Source organism: Balaenoptera ricei, chromosome 12 (genome assembly GCF_028023285.1).
Source record: "Balaenoptera ricei isolate mBalRic1 chromosome 12, mBalRic1.hap2, whole genome shotgun sequence".
Taxonomy (NCBI): Eukaryota; Metazoa; Chordata; class Mammalia; order Artiodactyla; family Balaenopteridae; genus Balaenoptera; species Balaenoptera ricei.
The window spans coordinates 53,362,787-53,381,021 of NC_082650.1; the positions used below are offsets into that span (position 1 = coordinate 53,362,787).

The window sequence follows — 18,235 nt, forward strand, 5'->3', positions numbered from 1 at the left end:
AGGTTTCTATGAAAAACAGATATTAAAGGGTTTGAATATTGTTGAGTTCTCTTAGGCTCTGTGCTCTCTCAGGCTCCTTTAGGCAGTTCTGGAGCTTCCAGGACTTGCAGGTGTGCTTGCTGAGTTTGCAGAAACACAGTGAGTGTTAGATGTTTTTGAGTTCATATTCAGATTCTGCTGCTTTCTAGCTGGGTGGCCCACTTGGACACTTCTCTTTTGTGAGTTTTGTTTTAGGGGTGAAATGAGATAACGCATATAAAATGAGTGGCACAGGTTGTGGCACACAGAAGGCACTCAGTACGTGGCGGCTACTGTTCTTAGCAATGCAACTACTGAATTCTTTGTGTTTCAGAAAGTTGGCATCATAGAGAAAACGGATGATTTTATTATTTGGTGAGAAAACTAGGTCCTCAGAACCATTCAGTGATGGTGATGAAGGAGAGAGCTGTAGGTCAAATTTTGTTTTCTGGTTGCTAAAGATTGTGCCGGAAGAATAACACGTCTGTGTCATTCTGTACTCCTGTTATTATGAAACATTGCACTTTACCTTTAATGTGTTGGATTATAGACATTGAATTCAGTGAACGCTTAATAGCTGTATTTCTGAAAGCAGTATAAAGGCTATTCATCTAATGAGGTGCTACCCTTCATCGTTGAATTCAAGGTAAATATTCTAAAGGTCAACGCTGTTTATTTTTTAAGCTTTTGGGCCTTATCATTCTTGAAGTTGCCATTTTGGTCCAACACTTTGTTTAAATTAAATCAGTTTGATCATGTAGATTTTTCTAATGGTTTGTCATAGTTAATAACCTTGCAAAAATCGTGTTCAGGATTTTTAGACGTTTATTATTATTGTAGGCTCTGCAGTGACATTGATGCTTTGTTTTGTTTTTCCCTAAGAGCATTCAGCTTTCTGTGCCCCCATGACCACTCCAGATAGAGAGCTCTCATTCCTTTTGCTGGTTCAGGCCCTTCAGGCATACTTTTTTTAGTATTCTGTAGAAAATGAGTTAGAAACAGATCTAACTATCTCTTGTCTTCCCAGTTTATCGTTGGCTTTGTAGGTACTATGTTATCTTCTGTTTAAGCAGTAATGGCTTGGAGCTGGGGAAGTAGAGACCTGGGTTCCTCTCTCTACACTGCTACTAACTAATCAGCTGACCACATGCATGCTTTTTATGGTCTCTTTGCTGTTTCCACCAAGGTACTCAGTGTAGGACAATGTAGGTTGTTAGGCGAGCTTTGAGAAGTGGAAAGTTTTATACTTATAAAAGTGATTTATATGTTATATTGAGTTGGGTCAATTCATTGATTTAGCCACTTGTTAACCACACTGGAATGAAATCCACTGTAAAGAGCCTCACTGGCTCACATCATGGACTTGTGTCACATTCCCACATGTGTGGTGACTCAGAGGATGCCTTTGTTCCGAGTGGCAGTGAGAGCTTGGCCCTTGGTGCTCTAGGAAATTTGTTTACTGAAATTATTACACATGGGTAGTAATAATGGCCTTCCTCTCCAACTCCTTATTTTTATTTTTTTTTAGAAATTTTAATTAATTTTTTTGTTTTGGCTGCGTTGGGTCTTCGTTGCTGTGTGCAGGCTTTCTCTAGTTGCGGCAAGAGGGGGCTACTCTTCGTTGCGGTGCGCGGGCTTCTCATTGCGGTGGCTTCTCGTTGCAGAGCACGGGCTCTATGCGCGCGGGCTTCAGTAGTTGTGGCTCGCGGGCTCTAGAGCGCAGGCTCGGTAGTTGTGGCACATGGGCTTAGTTGCTCCACGGCATGTGGGATCTTCCCGGATCAGGGCTCGAACCCGTGTCCCCTGCATTGGCAGGCGGATTCCTAACCACTGCACCACCAGGGAAGTCCCTCCAACTCCTTATTTGTGAGAATCACATGAGAGATGTGAGCACCTTAAAATACTGTAAAAATACTTTTACATGAAGAAATTACTATTATAGGGGGATTTTACTAACTTAAATGCAGAGGTTCCGGTGTCCAAAGTAGCTTTTTTTCAGTTTGACTATCCTTTGTGATTGGTGGAGCATATTTTGGCTTCTGTAAGCAATAATTATTCTTTTTTTTTTTTTTTTTTTTTTTTTACATTTTATTTATTTATTTATTTTTTAGCTGTGTTGGGTCCTCGTTTCTATGCGAGGGCTTTCTCCAGTTGCGGCAAGCGGGGGCCACTCTTCATCGCGGTGTGCGGGCCTCTCACTGTCGTGGCCTCTCTTGTTGCGGAGCACAGGCTCCAGGTGCGCAGGCTCAGTAGTTGTGGCTCACGGGCCCAGTAGCTCCGTGGCATGTGGGATCTTCCCAGACCAGGGCTCAAACCCGTGTTCCCTGCATTGGCAGGCAGACTCTCAACCACTGCGCCACCAGGGAAGCCCAATAATTATTCTTTTACTGTTAGCTATTGGCATTAAGGCAGTCTTTAGTCTGCACAAAGCAAATCAGTGTTTGTCATCAAGGACCAACAGTGTTTTTCTAGCCAGTTAATTAAAAATAACCTAAAACTAACAATGACAAAAACACCCACCTTGAAAGAATTTACAGGATTTCTTTGTAACAAACAGCTTTTTGAAATTAAGACAAAGCTTTCTAAGGCCTCGATGGTGTTTTGCTTTTCCTTCTTTGTTCTATAATTATATTTCTGTAACAACTGAGTATCAGTTAACTAAGGGGATAATTTAATATTGACATCATGTGTCTTTTTTGCCCATGCTTTGGTATCACTAGAAAAGTCAAACAAAATGATTTCCCTGTTATCAGCCCAGCCATAGTTTCTTCATGATTTATTCCGTAGGAACACATAGATAACTCAGGGTTCTCAAGATGAATAGAACTTTTTAAAAAAGTGGTTACACCAGATATTTTTGGAAAAGGGTTCTATTTGATGGTTATATTTATTGGTAGTGTCATGCTCTGCCTGAAATCATCTCTTGCTGGGAAGTTGTACTTCACTGTTTGACAGAAGTATTAGAAAGTGTTAGAAATTGAACCATTCCTCCCCCGCAAAATAAATTTCACTTTTAAATTGTGTATACTTGAAACTCAATGAAGTGGATTTAGGAATGCTTTTCCCTCTTTCTTTTTTGAGATTAGGCTTTATGACAATAACACTTTGTCATGTAATGGTAAATTAGGTGTCTGATGAATTCTGTTTATAGAATTAGACAGGCTCAAACATAAAACATTGGATCCCCCCCGCCCATATGCTTATCCCGGTAATTACAACAGCTTCCTTCTTTCAGCGGTCTTCACCTGCCTGTCCTTCCCCCACCCAACCCACCTCTTCCTCCGCCCTCTCCACTCCCACCACCCCTGGGGACTTTGGGATTTCATTTGCACTTTGACTAGGTTGTACGGGGAGAAGGGAAAGGGGAAGGAGAAAGAAACCCCTGTGGCCTAGTTGCTTGGAGAAATCCTGGGGTTGGGAGAAGGGGTGCTGGCTCTGGCCTGGCTGTGTGCTGCCCATGAATCGCCTCCACCCCAGGCCTGTTTTCCAGGGAGCTCCGGGACGGCTCCATTAGAGGAATTAGTAGCAAACTCTTTCCGGGCCATTTGTGTTTTACAGATAGTTGCCCCTGTCACCTAGAAAACTATCTTGTGACGTTAGGAGTCGTTCACTCTTCAGTGCACCGTAACCTCACTTCCGGCTTTGCCGATCAGCTGCAGGTGTTCTCACCGGGGTCATAGCTGACCGAGTTGCCAACCCAACGATACTTTTCAGTTCTTACAATTTGACCTCTGAAGTCTCTGGCGCTGTTGCCCACTTTTGTTATGCTCACTTTTTCCGTGGTTTCAGGGACACTAAACTCCTTTAGTTTTCTTCTTGCCTTTTGGACCAATTCTTATCATTTTTAAAGGCTCCCTTTCTTCCCCCAGCCCTTGAACTGTACCTGCTTTCCCATTGTCTCCCTCCATCTTTCCTGTCTCCCAGGGTTATCTCATCTGCTCCCAGTTTCTTTTTATATTTTGGTAACTTGCAGATCCTATTTCTGACCCCATCCTCTCTACTCAGTTCCATCCAGTTAGGTGTCCACTTTGCATCTGAAACTCAACTTGTGCACAACAAGACTTACCAACGACCACCCTGACGCTTCCTCTATATTCCTACTGTCAGTTAACTGTGATTTTCCATAAGCCAAAATGTGGTGTTTTTCCCAAACCCTGCTCCCTCCCCTTCTGCTGTGCAACTCATTATTGTCTATGTCATGTAAAATTTAGGATTGTTGTCAGATTTGGAAAAATGTCTTCCAAGTTTCTTTACGAGTTGCAAGATTCCAGGGCACCTCACGTTTCCTTGTGCTGTGAATAAGCCCAAAATACTTTTGCATTTTAATTGACAACCTTCATTAACTAGCTTGTTGTTGATATCTTCCCTATAGTGGTGTCAGATGACAAAAATAATACAATTTAATAACCAGTTTAATATCCTTTATTCAACGGAAAACCGTCCACAAGCGGCAGAGCTCTCTTCCCAAGGGATTTTGGGCAAGACTGTTTTATGCAGCTTTAGAAGTGGCAACACAGAAACAAGGCGTGATTGGCTAGGAGGTCTGATTTCCCTCTAAGGCTAGCAGGTCCTGGTTTCTAGGGTGAGGTGAGCTAAAGCTGAATTGGAGGATGGTGATTAGTGCTAGGTTTCCTTGGCAGTGAGGCAGGCTGTGACATGGGCTGGGCCACTGGGGCGGCCTCCATTTTGTGGGTCCTGAATCACAAATTAACTTTATCAGTGATGTGTTGTAAGTTTTTACATGTCTTTTAATTGGAAGAATTTTCTACAGACAGGCTTCTGGTTCTGTACATTTCAGACTTCGCTTCTCTTTCGCTGCTCATATAATCCAGTGCTAGGTACCATGATATTCAGTCTTATCGTAATAAAATGTTATGATACCTTGTTGTGTTGACTTAGTAGGAAATATGAATATTCCTGGAAGGCATTCTTAAACCAGGACAGCCTGTAATAACTTAACTGTACTCAGAAATTACTATGAACCACATGGGTATTTCCCACTAAGCCCAAAGCAGATGTATTTCCAAATCAAATCTAGTGTCACCTGACAAGAGAGGAAGTATAATGGAGAGGAGAGTAGGAGTGGAAAGAGGCAGCAGTTTTACTGATTGTGGTTAGTAGGGAGGAAAGATAATTTTCCATCTACGCTTCAGAGTTCTCTGCCAAGACCTCTGTAACAGAAGACAGGGAAACAAGAGAAAAACAAACAGAAGTTTATTAACATGTGCACCTCACGTATACACGAGAGATACCCAGGAAAAATGAGTAACTCAAAGAGTTAGCTTAGAATTCAGGCCAAAATGCCATCTTTAGTTCAAGACAAAAGATAGAGTGTAGGGAAGGCCAGTTGTGGAAAGTTTACCAGGAAAAGCAAGAATAAAGTTAGTTATGCAAATTTAAATTGGTGCCTTCTCCATTGATAAGGGTTTACAGTTATCTCCAGGGATTAACCTTTGTCCTTCTTGGTAAAGAGTAAAGCAAGCACCTTTGCTTTTAGGCAGATAGGGGGAGTACAGAGATTTCTTACATCTACTTCTTCTCAGTTGCCTTCAGCTCTGAATAATCTTATGCCTAAGTGGTATATTTTGGGGTGCCATATTCTTCTGCCCTTCATTAGCATATCTTACTTCTGCAAGTTTTACAAAAGCATATGTCTGTTACCCTAAAACTCGGTTTGCCTCTTGGTGGGTGTCAAGCCAAAAGACACAACCACGCCAAAGATAAGGAGAAGGAAGGACTTGTAATATTATCACTTGCAGCAAGTAAGGAGAACGCGGGGGCTCTTTCCCAAAGCAGTCTCTCTCCAAACAGCAAAATTGGGTAAGTTTTAAGCTAAGAGAACATGAATATTCATGAAGGGGCTTGGCCTTTAGTTGATTGAAGTCACAAGGGTCAGAAGGGTCAGAAGTCAGAAGTCACAAGGGTCAGAAAAGGGCAACATCATCCCTTAGGTTCCAGTTCATCTGGTGGTTGAGCGCTTCAGGCTAATCTTTATCATTGACAGAACTGGGAGTCATTACAACTGACATATTATCTTTGCTATTGTTACTTTTCTTGCCTGATAAGAGTTATTTCTGCATTCTTTTGTTCCCTTAAGATCATTAATTACTGAGACCTGTTCAAGGGCAAGCATTGTGGCCAGGCTTATATCACAAAATGGTTTAGGCCAAAAAATGGCATCTCTTCTGTCAAGAAAGTCCAGCCTGGTTCTCTTTCTCTGGGGATCCCCTACCCTATCTGCTTACATGTCCATTCAGATACATTGATGGGGCTCTTCTCCAGGCCTTGTGTAAGTGGGAGGGACTGAAGCTTAAGCTTCACTGGCTCTGTAGGGGAGGAAAAATATCTCTTTCCTCTGCTCTTTTAAGTCTTGGCTGGGGCCCCCGTAACAAAAGGCAGATAAATTAACAGAGAAAAGCATACACATTTATTTGTTTGTAAGTTTTATGCAACATGGGAGCCTTTATAAGGAAATGAAGACCCAAAGAAGTGGTTAAACCTGAGCATTTTTTTTTTTTAAATTGAAGTACAGTTGACATACAGTATTATGTTAGTTTCAGGTGTACGACACATGATCCGACAATCAAATGTATTACAAAACAGTCATAAGTCCAGTAACCATCTTTCACCATACAAAATTATTACAGTATTATCGACTGTATTCTTTATGCTGTATATTACATCCCCATGACTTACTTATTTTATCACTGTAAGTTTTTATCTCTTAATCCCCTTCACCTATTTTGCCCAAGTCTCCTTCCCTTCTGGCAACCACCTATTTGCTCTCTGTATCTGTAAGTCTGTTTCCTTTTTTTTTAAATTTTTTGGCCGCGTGGCATGTGGGATCCTACTTCTCCAACCAGGGATCGAACCCGTGCCCCCTGCACTGGAAGCACAGAGTCTTAACCACTGGACCGCCAGGGAAGTCCCTGTTTCCATTTTTAAATCCGAACATTTTTACGCCAGCTTTGATGAAGAGTGGAGAGTCGTGAAAAAAAAACGTGATAGGACAAACATATGCGCCAAGTATAGTACACTGAGAAAACTTAGCAAGGCCTGTTCTGAGTCCTCACTATGTCCCATTTTGGAGATAAGGTGCTCTTTTCCTCCAGGTATAGGGCGCACACCTCTCACACGAGGGTCTTATGACCAGCTTCATGGGAGAAGATCAGAGAGTCCTTCCCTCACATGCTGTTTCTCAGATTCCTTCAGCTTAAAATATTCAGTCCACTAAGGTGCCGTATGTTCGGGTGGCACTTCCTGAATCCTGTCACTTCCATGGTAAACCTCCTCTGACCATGCTACTTCTCTCATCCATTCTCATGTTGCCATCATAAATGAGCCTTCCCTCTGTCTTCCTTCCTCTGTTTTGCACCAGATGGAAGGAACCAGTGTCTTGGGATGGTTCCCACTGCCTGTCCCATTTGGGGAGATGTGTTCCCAGTACCCCAGGTTGAAATTCTGAGTACATGTCCCCCAGAACCATCGTTATACTGTGTATAAGGTTCTTGGTCCATTATGGGTTAACAAAACCTTTTTAAAGGGCTACCCTGGGCATCTTGCCAAGATGTATAAATAGCTTTGTTTTCATGGGAAAATGTGTTTAAAGTTCCGAACAACTAATTTACACATGAACTCTTCTGTAAATTGGGGAATGTCTGCATGAATTATGGAGAAGTAGAAGAAGGGGACACACAAACCCAGGCTGTCTTAGTCATGTTTGGTTGATTTATTTTGTAATTCTATTCCCCTTATTCAGATTAAGTTTCTCACTTAAGGGAATAAATTTAGCATATTATGATATGCTTTGCTATCTTTCACCCATTTTTCCTCCAGATTTAAAAGTAGTGTGTGAAACTAAAAAAGATGAGTTTATACATTTTCAGCATCATCCTTATCTTTTAAAGACCATTTATTTCTACTGATGGAAGATTTAGCCATATTTAAATCAGCTTTGTTTCGGAGCCATTAGGACTTAATGAAGGGCACTCTACTCTTGTGACTTTTTTTTTTCCCATTACAAGTATGTGGTCTGGGGGGAATCGTGAAGGTCATATACTTCTACGTTAGAAAGGTGGAGAAACTAAATATAAGCTTAAATTAGATTGAAAATGCCAATTCGCATTCACTAACACCTAGAGTACACCTCTGTGATTATCATTTCATAGCTGATGAATATGAGGCCTAGAGATTCAGTTAATGAGAGAGTTGGGACTAGATCCCAGGTCTCTAGATATCTGGCCCTGGCATTCAGAGATTTCTGGGGCTTAGCCAGAATGTAGAAATTTGAAAGGCAATTCCCTACTTCTGGATCGCCTGCTGTTTTGTAGTATGTTTCATATATTTTTTATGTGTAAGGCAATTAGGGTGTTGATGCCTTGTCTCGTAAGATTGTGATACTGAAAAATGTGATTGTAGAGGACTTAGGTGCCCAGATGCTAAATACAAAGTGACTCAGTCATGCAAAGGAAACTAGTTGCTCCACAGCATGTGGTATCTTCCCGGACCAGGGCTCGAACCCATGTCCCCTGCATTGGCAAGTAGATTCTTAACCACTGCACCACCAGGAAAGCCCTCTCTCATATTTTTACATCAGCCACAATGCAGTTCCCACTGACTGCCAAAGAAGCTTTGTGTGGGGACTTAGGAAGTAAGAGAAGAATGTGACTAAAATTCTTGGCAATTTTGAATTATAGTGTTTTTTGTAAAGAGAGTATTTCCTGGCCCCTTACTCTTTATAAACCGATAAGCAATACGTAGAAGATACAGCAGTACACCTTTCTTCACTCTACAAATAGGCTACTACTTCAGTGAAGTTTGAATATATTTCATGACCATTATAGCAAGCTGGGTAGAAAGTATTCCCACTATATAGCACTGAAGTGAAGGGCCACAGGGGTTAAGCAACAGCAGTATTTTCCCGTTGTACTGAAAGTGCTTTGAAGAGTACAAGAATAGTTCCTTCAGCCATAGGACTTCAAACCATGGAGGACCAGCTGACTTATTGCTGGCTTGAAAAATATATTTGCCTGCTGTCCGTTTTGGGGACTTTCTTTGTTGAAAGAAACGTACAGGCCCTGGTTGAACCTGCACAAAACATGGAGTTTGCATGACCGGAGAATGAATGGTGTGCCCCCAGGGCTGCTTCACAAACTGACCTGCTTCTGTAGCACTTCTTTGGGCTTGCTCCTTGCTTGTTTTGCACTCGCGGGCGCCGTCAAGTGGCACCATCAGGAACTGAAGCTGCTAATGCAGAACCACTCCCTCTTCCACCAAGCACTGCTAAGAAACACATTTTTGCTTTTTCATATGGAGGAGTGAGACTGCTTTGAATCAAGAGTTACGGGGAAGCCATGAACTGACAATAATGAGTTGGAGATGTGTCTGGCCATTGGATCCTTAAGCAGCCATTGTATTTGGTATCCTCTTAATTCTCAGGGTGAGAATTAGAAATTCATTTCAAGCTTTTCTTTATTGGAAGAAATTTTAATGCAGTCTTTCAAATAGCCAGGTGATTGCCTCATTTGGGGTAGTAGCAATTGTTAATTGTAGGATATAATGCTGATTTAGATTATTTTTATTTATTTAATTAATTTTTTTTTTTTGGCTGCGTTGGGTCTTTGTTGCTGCGCGCGGGCTTTCTCTAGTTGTGGCGAGCAGGGGCTACTCTTTGTTGCGGTGCGCAGGCTTCTCATTGCGGTGGCTTCTCTTTGTTGCAGAGCACGGGCTCTAGGCACATGGGCTTCAGTAGTTGCAGTGCTCGGGCTCAGTAGTTGTGGCTTGCAGGCTCTAGAGCGCAGGCTCAGTAGTTGTGGCGCATGGGCTTAGTTGCTCTGTGGCATGGGGGATCTTCCCGGACCAGGGATCAAACCCGTGTCCTCTGCATTGGCAGGGGGATTCTCAACCGCTGCGCCACCAGGGAAGTCCCTAGATGATTTTTAAAGTCAAGCAACATTGATCAGGCATCTGCTACACCCAGGATAGTATGGCTGGTGCTGGGCGTAATATGAGGTCTCTGTCCTCAGAGTCTTGCAGAATGGCCTGGGCAGCAAGCATGTGAATGAAAGTTAACAACGTGTCCAACACCAAATGCGGGCAGGGATGTCAGGATCAGGGCTATCTCTAGGGTATTGCGCAGGCAAACTGGGATTTGAGCCTTTGAGGGAAGGGAGACCTCAGCAGGCAGTGAAAGGCATTTGAGAGCCTGAGGCATGGGCCAGCATGCATGGGACTTGGGGTTCCAAGTGAGGGGACTGGGGAGGCTCAGGTGGAGAGTTCTGTTCCAGAAATAGAGGAAGTCGGAGTTGCAAAAAAGATTAGATTGTGAAGAACTTAAATGAGAGTTTGACTAGTTACATTTCTATAAGAATGTGCCAAAATAAGAGGGTAAACTATCCCATGGATGAACTAATTTTGGGATGTATCTGTGAAGCAGTCTTAGTGCTTCTCCCCTCCCCCACCGTGCCCCCATTTAGGAAGCATTAAAGCTGTTAAATGTGTGAATTGAAGAATTTTGGAGGAGTTGATCTTTAAAGTTTCTTTTATTCTTCACAATTTATAATTCCATGAAATTAAAAGTAACTCTTCTAAAAGGAACATCATTTTCAAAGAGACTTGTCTTAATTACATTTGATGGTAATTTGGTGGTAATTTCAAAGGGAATAGCTGGCTTACAAATATTACTAATAACTTCTAAGATCTAAAGGGTGACAACCAGCCTTCTGTGATATGGGTAAGAGAGAAAAATAAAATAAAATGAAACTAGGGTTAAGATTGTAGACAGAATGTATGTTCCAGGTGTACCTGATTGAGATAGGTGACAAAATTCCCTGCACGTTCCAGCAGCCAAGTCAAAGAGGGACCCACAACCTGCAGTTACACAATTTGCAGTGACAGATAAATAGAAGCATAGCTACTGCCACCAACTTAGTCTTCAGAAAAATGTTTTTTTCATGTGGGCACTCATAAAGAGAATTCTCAGGAAGAGAATTCCCTCAACAGTATCTCCTTAGCTAATGTAGTGTCAAATATCAAACGGACACTTTTTATAATGTCTCTCAGCCTAGACTGGTAACAGAACACCAAAGTGCAGTTCAGTACAAACAATTTTCTGAGGACCTGAACCTATGCAGCCTGGGGAAGGCAGTTCACTGGAGCTCTAGCTTAATTCAGAATAAAATGTGAGAATATGTAAAGCAGAGATTCTTGACTAGTGATTTTCTTTTGAATCATGCCTTCTTTGGGAAATTGATGATAAGTCTGGATCCTTCTCCCCAATGCACATATGCATGATCTCACCAAATTTTGCATGTTATTTCAGTCAGTTCACAATTTCACAGGGTTCACACCCTCACAGCTCTCACCAGCACTCATCCACAAACTCCAGGCTGCACATCCTTGGTCTAGAGTGGCAGGAAGACTACATACAGTAAGGAAACATGGTAAAAACCTGGAGCACAAGCATGTTTGTGCTGATAGAACAGATTCATCTGCTTAACAAGAAGCCAAATTGAAGATAAGATTGGTTTCCATTTATGAAAGCTGGTGAGCATGATGGGACGTGCCTGAACAAAAGACGTTTATTCCACTTTGGCAAGAATGTGGTCAGGAATGTGATTTTTCTTAGAGAGCAACTGAATATACTGTAACACACTAAAAAGAATCCCAAAGCTCCCTCTTATAGAGAAAGCTGTGGTAATTTAAGCCTAGAAAAATTGTAAGACAGATGTTACCAAGAAGCATCTGAGCTACTTTAAAAAATACAAATCATTGGTATTTTTGGTATATTGTATTCTTGGCAAAGAGTTCATAGTATGTCTAACTTTAAGCACTTATAGGTTCTTGGTGAACCTAAAAAATCCTTGTGTAGTAGAATCTTGGGAAGCTGAATGATTTTGTTTGCTTTGGGGATTATCTTTGAGCCAGTTACATGTTGAAAATGTCTTGTTTGTTTATCCAGTTATGTTGGCTTAATATTTTCATTAGTTATAGTTTTTTTGCATTGCAGTGTTTTAATCTTGGGTGCTTCAGGCGGAGTTGGTACTTTTGCTATCCAGGTAAGACAATTTCTTTATCTTGTGAATAGGAAGATTATTATTTTCATGAATTTATAAATTTATATATTGTGAACTGTTTTTCCTTGAAAGGTGAGAGAAATTACATTCATTGTGATTTCAGCTTGCTCTTCTAAGAAGGAAATTTTCTAATGTAGAAGGAAGTGTTAACCTTTCCAGTGGTTTAATATATGAGTGAGTTTGTGGCTGTCCTATATAACAAACGTAGGAAAGCTTTTAAGGAAGAAGACCATGGGCAGTGAAAGTGGATGGAAGTTGGCAATTCTGTAGAAATTGATAAGCTGGTTCTAAAATATATATAGAAATGCAATAGCCAAAACGCTGTATAAAAATGACAATACTCCCCCAAAGTGATCTACAGATTCAGTGCAGTCTTATCAAAATGGCAGCTGCCTATTTTTTGCATAAATGGCCAAGCTGAACCTAAAATGCATATGGAATTGCAAGGGACCCCAAATTGCCAAACAATCTTGAAAAAGAACAAAATTGGAGGACTCACACTTCTCTAATTTAAAACTTACTTACAAAACTACAGTAATCAAAACAGTGGTACTGGCATAAAGATAGATATATAGATCAATGGAACAGAATAGAGCATCCAGAAATAAACCTATGGTCAGTTGATTTATTTTTTAAAGGTTTATTTTATTTTATTTTTGGCCACACCACAGAGCATGTAGGATCTTAGTTCCCTAACCAGGGATCCAACCCGTGCCCCCCTGCAGTGGAAGCACAGATTCTTAACCACTGGACCACCAGGGAAGTCCCAGTGGCCAATTGATTTTTTTTTTTTTTTTTTTTTTGCCAATTGATTTTTGACCTGGGTGGCAAGACCATTAAACAGGGGAAAGAATAGTCTTTTCAGTGAATGGTATTGGAGCAACTAGATGCACATGCAAAAGGATGAAGTTGGACCTCTACCTCACGTCATATGTGAAAACTAATTCAAACTGGATTAAAGACCTAAATGTAAGAGCTAAAACCATAAAACTCTTAGAAGGAAACATAGGAATAAATCTTCGTACATTGGATTTGGCAATAGATTCTTAGAGGTGACACCAAAAGCACAAGCAAAAGAAGGAAAAATTAGATGAATTGGACTTCATTAAATTCAAAACTTTTGTGCATCAAAGGATACTATCAAGAAAGTAAAAAGACAACACACAGAATGGGAGCAGATATTTACAAATCATGTATCTAATAAAGGTATGGTATCCAGAATATGTAAAGAACTCTCACAACTCAACAACAAAAAGACAATCCAGTTAAAAAATCAACAAAGGACTTGAATAGACATTTCTTCAAAGAAGATATAAAAATGGGCAGTAAGTTGATGGAAAGATGTTCAACATCATTAGTCATTAGGGAAATGCAAATCAAAGCTGCAATTGAATGATTGGCTTAAGGAGATTGTGTGTGTGTGTGTGTGTGTACACAATGCAATATTACTCAGCCATAAAATATGAAATATTGCCATTTGTAGCAACATGGATGGACCTAGAGAATATTATGCTTAGTGAAATAAGTCAGAGAAAGATAAATACTGTGTGATATCACTTGTATGTGGAATCTAAAAAAAAGTAATACAAATGAATCTATATACAAAACAGAAACAGACTCACAGACATAGAAAACAAACATGGTTACCAAAGGGGAGAGAGGGAAGAGACAAATTAGGAGTATGGGATTAATAGATACAAACTACTATCCATAAAATAGATAAGCAACAAGGATTTACTGTGTAGCACAGGGAATTATACCCAATATCTTCTAATAACTTATAATGGAATATAATATGCAAAAAAAAAACCCTGAATACCTGAAATTAACACAATATTGTAAATCAACTACACTTCAATTAAAAAAAAACCCACAATGAGATATCACTTCACACCTACTAGGATGGCTATTAAAAAAATGGAAAATAACATTGTTGGCAAGGATGTAGAGAAATTGAAACCCTCATATGTTGCTAGTGGGAATGTAAAATGGTGCAGCTACAGTGGGAAAAAATTTGGCAGTTTCTTAAAATTCTTAATTCTATGTTGAACATAGAATTACCCTATGACCCAGCAATTCCATTTCTAGGTATATACCCGAGAGAAATGAAAACCTATGTTCAAACAAAAACTTATATACAAATGTTCATAGCAGCATCAATATCCATAATGGACAAAGAAATGGCAGCAACCCTAATGTCTATCACCTGATGAATAGAAAAACAAAATGTGGTATATATACACAATGGAATGTTATTTAGCCATCAAAAGGAGTGAAATTCTGCTACATAATACAACATGGATAAACCTTCAAAACATTATGCTAAGTGAAAGAATTCAGACACAAAAGGTCACATTTTTGTATGATTCCATTTATGTCATGTCCAGAAGAGGCAAATCCATAGAGACAGAAAGCAGATTAGTGGTTGCCAGGGGCTGGGGGGAAGAGGGAATGGGGAATGATTGCTTGATGGGTGTGGGTTTATGTTTGGGGTAAGGAAAATGTTCTGGAATTAGATAGTGGTGATAGTTGCACAACATTGTACTAAAAGCCACTGAATTATACACTTTAAAATTGTTAAAATTATGAATTTTGTGTAAATTTTACCTCAAACAAAACAAACAAAGCAAAGTACCCCAAGCCTCTAGGAACAGGATGGCACCTAGTGGCTGCTCCCATTGTGGTCACGTGTTTAACTGGCCGGCTGCTGATTAAGCCCCCCTCAGGATGAGGGGAGAGGCCCTTTCCGCAGTAGGGGCTAGTGAGCACACTCAGAGGCTCTGCCACATGGCTTTACAGGAGGGAGAATTTGGGTGCTATCCTCCTCCCCAGACCCCGCCTCAGACCTTTTGAGGACCAGGATAGTGCTGGAGTTTCTCATCCACTGCTCACTGAATTGGGAGAGAGGGGAAAGTACTCCCAGGAGATGCACACCTTGACTTCTTTCTAATTCACCATTAGATACTGCTATGGTCTGAATGTTTGTGTCCCTCCAAAATTCATATGTTGAAGTCCTGATGCCCAAAGTGATGGTATTGGGGCCTTTGGGAAGTGATTAGGTCATGAGGGCAGAGCATTCGTGAATGAGATTAATGCCCTTATGAAAGAGGCCCAGCAGAGCTTCTTAGCCCTTCTACCATGTGAGGACACAGAGAAGGCACTGGTTATGAACCAGGAGGAGGGCTCTGAACACATCAAGGTGTTGACACCTTGATCTTGGACTTCCAGCCTCCAGAACTGTGAGAAATACGTTTCTGTTGTTTATAAAGTACCCAGTCCGTGGTATGTTGTTATAGCAGCCCAAATGGACTAAGACAGATACCCAGGGCCTAATCCACAGATTGTCAGTAAATGTGGGTTAATGAATAAGTAAATGGAAGAAAGGAAAAGAGGGAGGAAGGGAGGGAGGAAAAGAGAAATATCATACCCTGCTGATTAGAGTGTAATTGGTACAACCAGTTTGGAAAATAATTTGGCACCATATAGTAACTCTGAATATGAATTGCTCTATGACAACCTAACAGTTTTACGAATGTACTCTGTAGATAGGCATATGGTCATGCCTCAGTATACCAACCTCAGAACCAACCTCAGATTGGTTCCAGGATCCCCTTGGATACCAAACTCCACGGGTGCTCAAGTCCCTTATATAAAATGGCATTGTATCTGTATATAACCTACACACATCCTCCTGTATAATTTAAATATTCTTTAAATTACTTGTAATACCTAAACACAATGTAAATGCTTTGTAAATAGTTGCAAGTATACTGTTAATTCAGGTTTTGCTTTTCGGAACTTTCTCAAATTTTTTTCCCAAATATTTTCAATCCCTGGTTGGTTGGTTGAATTCAACAATGTGGAGTTCTTGGATACAGAGGGTCAACTGTACATGCATGTTCACCAAAAGATATGTACCAGAATTACATGTATTATCCCCCAACTGGAAACAACTCAAATGGCCCTCAACAGTAAAATGGGGAAGTAAATTGCAGTGTATTCTTACACTGGAACATTACACAGCCATGGAAACAAACTATAGTTGTGTGCAATGAAGTAGATGAATCTTACAAGTAGGAAGAAGTCAGAAACAAGAGAACACCTTATATGGTTCCATTTAATGACACTCAGGAACAGGTGAAACTATACAATAGTGTTTAAGGCTGCTTATCTAGATAGTAAATCTCTTTACAAAAAGGCGGGGGCGGGGTGGGGGGGTTGGGGGGTTGGGGAGGCTCATGTAAAAGTCCTGATAGTTGTTATTACTTCTAAGGGAGTGAGGGGGGTTTTGACTGGGAGGGGGAAGTGAGGAGATGTTCTAGTTCTTAATCTTGAGTGATGCTTAAGATAGTGTTTGCTTTATAATAATTTGTTAAGCTGTACATTTATATTCCATGCACTTTTCTCTGTGTGTTATGTTTCACAATGAACATATTTTAATAAGATTAAACGGTTGAGTAATAGATAAATATCAAGGTAGAATAACATATCTACAGACAATGAAAACACATTGGAAAACATCAAAATGAAACCTGCAATTTCAAAAACAAGCTAAAAAAAAGGTTAAAAATACGATAGAGGGCTTCCTTGGTGGCACAGTGGTTAAGAAGTTTCAAGCCCTGGTCCAGGAAGATCCCATATGCCATGGAGCAACTAAGCCTGTGCGCCACAACTACTGAGCCTGCGCTCTAGAGCCCATGAGCCACAACTACTGAGTCCGTGCGCCACAACTACTGAAGCCTACACGCCTAGATCCCGTGCTCCACAACAAGAGAAGCCACCGCAATGAGAAGCCTGTGCACGGCAATGAAGAGTAGCCCCCGCTCGTCGCAACTAGAGAAAGCCTGCACAGCAACAAAGACCCAATGCAGCCAAAAATTAATTAATTAATTAAAAATAAACAAATTAATATATCTTAAAAAAATACGATAGAGAGCGTGAAAGAACGAAATAAATCATAATTGGAAAACTCAGAAAAAAAGTAAAAAAAAAATTATTTAGCAATGAAGACTAAACTAGAAGGAACTCAATAACAAACACAACACATAATGCTGGCCTGATAGAAACAGAATGTGTAAACAGGAAAAATTGTAAATTATGAAAGAAAGGAAGAGATAAAAACAGATTCAGAGAAAGTGTCAAATATTGAAGACAGAAACGAAGATTGCTATATGGATAATAGGAGTTTCTGAAGAAGAAAACCAAAACAAGGGGATAGAACAAATACTAAAATCAGTAATTCAAGAAACTTCCCTGCTTTCCTGAAGTTAAATGATTTGAAATTACATATTAAATAACCAAAGCACTTATCTAAGTACATGGACCCAGAATGAGCAATATCCAGGGGAACTCTAGTAAAATTACTGGCACTTAAAGAAAAAGGAAAAACAAAAAAACCCTTGGGACATTTTTTTTTTTTTTTTTGGCTGTGTTGGGTCTTCATTCCTGCACGCGGGCCTTCTCTAGTTGTGGCGAGCTGGGGCTACTCTTCGTTGCAGTGCACGGGCTTCTCATTGCGGTGGCTTCTCTTGTTGCAGAGCACAGGCTCTAGGGTGCGTGGGCTTCAGTAATTGTGGTGTGTGGGCTCAGTAGTTGTGGCTCGCGGGCTTAGTTGCTCCGCGGCATGTGGGATCTTCCCAGACCAGGGCTCGAACCCGTGTCCCCTGCATTGGCAGGCAGATTCTTAACTGCTGCACCACCAGGTTTTTTGTTTGTTTGTTTGTTTTACAAGGGGAGGAAAGTAGGTTTATTGAGTACATACTAGATGCTAGATACAATATCCTGGTGCATTTAATTATTTTAATGTCTAATCCTCTGACAAAACTATAAGGTGGGCATTACTATTCTTATTTCACAAATGAGGAAACCAAGGCTGACAGAGGATATAATGAAAGGGACTTGGAAGGAAAGATAATTAAAGTCAAACTTGGTCTTTATGATCTAGAACTGAGTCAAGTGGTTAAGTAGAGGAAGTTTCTCCATAGTACTGCCTTCACATTTCCCTTTTGGGAATGATTCTTTTTTTTTTTTTTTTTTAACATCTTTATTGGAGTATAATTGCTTTACAATGGTGTGTTAGTTTCTGCTTTATACACCAGGGTTTTTTTTTTTTAAGAAAAAAAGCAGCGTTATTTTTTTTTAAA

At 40.4% G+C, this 18,235-nt stretch overlaps 1 protein-coding gene across 8 annotated transcripts in view; it reads left to right on the forward strand.

The window, feature by feature from the left end:
• Positions 1-18,235, forward strand: part of RTN4IP1 (reticulon 4 interacting protein 1) — a 148,466-nt gene that overhangs the window by 110,110 nt on the left and 20,121 nt on the right. For all 8 annotated transcript variants that reach the window (XM_059941490.1, XM_059941491.1, XM_059941492.1 and 5 more), the window contains one exon: positions 12,026-12,074. In XM_059941490.1, coding sequence (XP_059797473.1) covers positions 12,026-12,074 — 49 coding nt within the window. The remainder of the gene's footprint in view (positions 1-12,025; positions 12,075-18,235) is intronic.